Here is a 5,439-nt window from a genome sequence, read left to right on the forward strand (position 1 = left end):
TTCCTCCTGCTTGTTACCCATACTACGAGCGTTTGTGTATGCATCTGACCCATCAGACTCAGCATGCTGCATCTGGCCACTGATCAGCCCCACACGCTGGCTGATCTGGTGCATGAATGAGAAGGGAAGGTTCCCCTGAGTCTGGAAATTTTGGTGGTAGGGGGAGGGGTGTGGGAAGCAGCAACCGGGTTGTCTTTTCCTGCCTACTGCAGGGGGATTGGACCCAATAATCTACAAGGTCCCTTCTAGCCCCTAACAATCTATGAATCTATAATGACCATGACTCCCACAGCCTCAGTAAGTAACGCTGCTGTTTGGTAATCTTCCTCTGTGTTCCCTTCCAGTTTTCCCATAGGATCCCTTTCCTTGCATGTAATTTCCCCCAGCTGTTTTCTGGCTGAGGGAGAGAGAAGGTGCAGGTTGTATTCAAGAAATTATGGTATTTAGTTTAGCTACGAGCTGGTTTTTCATCTGCAAACTACAATTTGATTACGTATTTAATTTTATTCTAAGGATATTTTGAAATCTGGCATTAAACCCATTATTTAGAGTCTGGCATGGCTAGTATTTTTTCTATGAAAAATGCATTTAAAATAGCTGCATATTTAAAATAAAGTGATTGTAAATACTACCATATAGTTCGCTTAGTTTATATTAACCAGGTATATTCCATGAGAACATTTAATTTATCTTTTTTTTTTCCATTTATCATAGGAAAAAACAATTGCTCATTTGAGACTAACTCTGTCAGAGCTAGAGTCCTCTATAGAGTAAGTAATAACTGAAATGATTTTATATTCATCATTGGTTTTATTTTTCTGAATTCAGTGTCTTCTGAAGATTAAAAGCACTAGCAGCCAAGCTTATTATTTGGTGAAATATAGTTAACTGTATTTTCAGTCAAGTAAGGGACTATAATTGCATTAGTAGAAAATGTGTATGTCTGCTTTCAGAAGATAACACTACTTTAATACCAGGGAAGGTATGCAAATAGACAACTAATATTAGGGCTGGCAACCTCATGTATATTTTACTTTTCCAATAAGCACTTAATTCTAAGCTAAAAGGTGACTTCATAAGTTTGATAGCGTGAGGTACCACATGCTCTTTTCCATGTAAAATGGTACATTTTTATATTGAGGCATAACTGCTGTGTAAAGTACCATGTGCCATTAAACAGCAAATGTGTTCTTTCTTAGTGGTAGCAGCATTTCATGCTTGCATGAAATAATTTCTTTATCTGTAATCCAAGAAGATATTTGAGGTTCTTGGGGATAGAAATTACCATATGAATTACTTAGTGATGATCCAGATCCAAACATTACCAAATCAGAGAGATGTTTAGATCAAGATTTCAATTCCTCTGTAATAAGAGGGGCCCACTGCATAGTTTATGGTATAAGATTCAGACTTCCCCAGAAATCAAGCCTACTTAGACCTATGGTTTTGGTTCAGGCCCATTTCTAATAGGAATGAGATATTGTTATTGACTGGAAATGATGGCCTTACTAATACTACAGATAACCAATACATGACAGGTATGTGCACAGATCAAGAGCTTATCCAGCCTAAACTCTCATTTACCGCTTCATTCTTGGATACCTCCACTGCATACATATCAGAGGGTCAGAACGTTACCCAAATCTTGATGTGGTTGGTTTTTGTATGAAAAAAATGCTGCATTCCCTGCAATACTTCATGACTCCATAACTTGATCTAGTTTCATTATGCATTTTCCATGTTGAGTTTGAACCCAAATTTTGGTGGGTTCATGGGACTACCGGTTAAAACAAATTATCTTCATTCAAAAATTGGACGTGGTACAGAAATCAGTGGCAGGCAAGAATTATTGTGGGAATGCTTTTGTTTATCTCAACCATGCAATTGGTCTAATAAAAGATATCATCCACAGCAGTTCTTGCCTTCCTCATATTTCCTGGGCAATCATGGCAACCGCTTCACCACAACACTGTTACGCAGAAATCAAGCCAGTTTTACATTTTATATGGAAAAACTGCATTATTTGCTCCAAACTGGTAGTCTACAGTGAGGGTTCCCAAACTGTGGTATGCGTACTCTTGTGGGTATGCAAGACATCTCTGGGGGGTATGCGGGAGAAATTGGGTAATGATGGATGTAATTTTCAAAATAATAATAATTGGCATTTGAGGAGTTAAAATATAAACCATATGCTGGTAGGGGTATGGGGGCAGCTGGTAAATCTGGAAGGGGGTATACAATAAGAAAAAGTTTGGGGACCTCTGGCCTACAGACAATGCTGTGCTTAGCTGGAAGTATGTAATGTGTGGAAAAAACAATTTTAGAACAGTGAAAGTAATACCAAAAAAGCTCTAATTACATCTACTAATATTTTATTGTTCTTAAACTTAGTTAGAAAATATTTTAGTTCAAAAGACTGCCAGTCTTTACTCAATGGGTTTTTTTGTTCACTTTTTTCATGTTTAAGGAAACCCATTTCTTGAATTATTATACCAAGAACATTTCTAATAGAATGACTTTTTTTCTGTTATATAATGACATGAATAGTAATATTGACTTAGTGTTTTTCTCCAGTGATATAGTAACAAAAAACCCACCATTCTGAGAAACTTGTGCCTCTGGTGCTTTATGGATCTCAGTGTTAAACTAATCCATCAGTCTCATTTCAGTTATTTCTTCCTTTAGGGACTTGAGTATTTTTTTCTTTTAAAAAGTTAAATATTTGTTTGAAGACCAGCTTAACTGGAAATTTGGTACACTGATACAAGAAGTATCTGTAGCAAAAAGACAAACACTTATGCTTATGTATAAGTAGATATATAAATAAATATATAATTTACTTCTGTAATTTTATCACACTTCTTCACCCTTTCATTACCTCTTGAGCTTTGTATGGGAGGCTGTCTTTCTTTAGTACTGGACTCTGAGCACTGAAAATCTTAATGTCACACGCTAGGGCCATGCGATCTGCATAACTGTGTTAGTTTTTGGGTATCCCAAGAATTGCAAGGCAGTAATTTTCTCTTAAAGCTTTTGCATGTTCAGAACTTTTGCCTAACACTGCAGCAGTATATGCTATAATATAAGCAGGGAAATTTTATTTAAGGTTTTCAAAATCACCCATTTGATAGCCAGCTAAAGGATGCGCTGAATAACAAAGACCGTGAGATAGCTAGTCTACGTCGCCAGTTCGATGCATCCCAGATAGAGCTTGCAGAAACGGGAAGAGTAAAGGAAATGGCTCTGAAGGAAAACAGACGATTACAAGATGATCTAGCTACAATGACCAGAGAAAACCAGGTATGAAGGTATTGCTTGTTATTGAAGTACTTCAAAGATTCTTCTTGCATGTTTTACTAAATCCAAACCTGTTGAATATTTGGAACTGTTGATAATTCTCATTCTTGCAAATAACAGCATTATAATAATAAAAGTGCACAAATAAACATATTTAAATTGGTTTTAATGTGGCTGAATTTAAGTCCTTATCTGATAAGCATATAGTGCAATGAGTTCCTTTTCTTATCTTCTTAAATACCTAAAATTATTCTTGTTTTGTTACATTGTCATGTAATGTTATAGTTAAGAGAAACAGTTTTCATTCTAAACCATATTTTCCCAGAAAATCCTGTTTCAGAAATCTGGTTTTGGTCTAAAACTGTGTAGCTAGTTTGTTGCCTGTGCTTATTCAAATACAATAAAGATTGTGTAGTCAGACTCTGTCCATTAGAGAACTTACATTGAGATAAGTGCTATAATGATTTGGAAGTGCATGTTTCTTAAATGGGCCATTGTGTGTGTTGGATTAAATAAAAAATTCTGATCAATCTATCTACATTTAAGCTGGAGATAGTTAAGGGCCTTGCTGACCATTTAAGCCATTTCTTTTTCAAATTTTGCACAAGAGTTCAGGCATCAGAACAGCTAAATGAAACATGGTTTGGACAAAAAGATGGCCAGGGTGAAAAAGAAAATGTTTTAGATTAAAATGCACTAGCCCCATTTTACCACAGTTTCATATAATGCTTACATAGAAAGATGACCTTCTGGTTGAGTTTGCTCAAGACTGCTTTTTAAAAACATTAGTAATGGTTTCCAATATAGATAAAGGCTTCATTATTAATAACGTTTGACAGTGGTTTCCAATCTAGATAAAGGCTTCATTATTAATACTGTTAATCCTAATGCTAAATTAAATATGGATTTGAATTGCTGAAATACAAAAAGGTCTAAACACGTACTATATTCCCTTTCTGCAATTGTGGGATCCGTTTGCACATCCATGCATCCCTTGTCCATGCACCCATTATTGTCAAACTTGGAGACCTTTGGCCAATAGTACCCAGACAATGACTATTTCATAGACATTAGGGCTGGAAGGGACCTCGCAAGGTCATCAGGTCCAGCCCCCTGCCCAAGGGGCAGGAAGTCAGATGGGGTCAGATCACTCCAGCAAGATAAACATCCAAGCATTTCTTAAAGGTATCCAGAGTAGGTGCTTGCACCACTTCTGTGGGGATTCTATTCCAGACTCTGGAGACTTGGATGGTGAAGAAGTTTTTCTTTATGTCTGATCTAAAACAGTCTTGCAGCAGTTTGTGACTGTGTTAGACCTTGTTTTCCCCTGGGGTGCCCTGGTAAACAAATGTTCTCCCAGTTCTTATGCACACCCCTTATATGCATAATAGCCAATTGCCTGTCAAGAATGATGGGGTGGGAAGGAGTGGGCAGGGATGGAGCCCTACACCTCTCCCCCACCGACCCACTCCCCCCTTTCCTCCTGCTCTTGGGGTCTTGGTCTGTTCCCCCCCTGCTGCAGCGGTGGGAGGAGGGGAAGATGGGGCCTGGGCCTCATCTAGGAGAGGACTGGGTTACCACGGCAGAGGGGGTGAGTAGTGGGCCTGGGTCAAAACGGGCAATGGGGGAGGGGCTGACGTGGGGGAGAGGATGGGGGAGGAGTTGGACCGGGTCCTATGAGGGGGAGGAGGCCTGCTCTTCCCCTCCCACTGCCACATTGGGCCGGGCCAGCTGCTTCTGCCCCCTGGGCCCAAGCAGGGAGGGGGCGTCAGGCTGGGCTTCCTGTTCCTCCTCCACCGCCACATGGGCCCTGCAGGTGATAATGGAAGAGGAGAGGGGAGGGCTGGGGCCAGAACTGGTGGCCTCGCTTCCCCCCACTCCCCTGCAGCTTCCCAGCTCTGCTCCCTCCTGTGCTGCTGCCACCATCAGGTGCAGGGGGAGGCCAACTCCAATGGCCTCACTCCATTGTTGACACCTGCAGGGAGCTGGGCAGTGGGGGGCAAAGCCAGCAGTGCTGGCCTTCCCCCCACCCCCTGTTCTGTCTGCTTTGTTGCGCCCACCCCCAGGGAGCAGGGCGGGGGGGGGGAGGTCAGCTGCACTGGCCTCATCCCCTCCCCCCGCCACCCCTGTGTCCCCACCATC

At 40.8% G+C, this 5,439-nt stretch overlaps 1 protein-coding gene across 2 annotated transcripts in view; it reads left to right on the top strand.

The window, feature by feature from the left end:
- Positions 1 to 5,439, top strand: part of CEP135 (centrosomal protein 135) — a 108,548-nt gene that overhangs the window by 44,635 nt on the left and 58,474 nt on the right. For both annotated transcript variants that reach the window (XM_019526429.1, XM_019526430.1), the window contains exons 18-19: positions 715 to 770; positions 3,132 to 3,300. In XM_019526429.1, the coding sequence (XP_019381974.1) occupies positions 715 to 770; positions 3,132 to 3,300 (225 nt within the window). The remainder of the gene's footprint in view (positions 1 to 714; positions 771 to 3,131; positions 3,301 to 5,439) is intronic.

The sequence above is a fragment of the Gavialis gangeticus genome, unplaced genomic scaffold (genome assembly GCF_001723915.1).
Source record: "Gavialis gangeticus isolate Ggan-Ray unplaced genomic scaffold, GavGan_comp1, whole genome shotgun sequence".
NCBI classification, from domain to species: domain Eukaryota; kingdom Metazoa; phylum Chordata; order Crocodylia; family Gavialidae; genus Gavialis; species Gavialis gangeticus.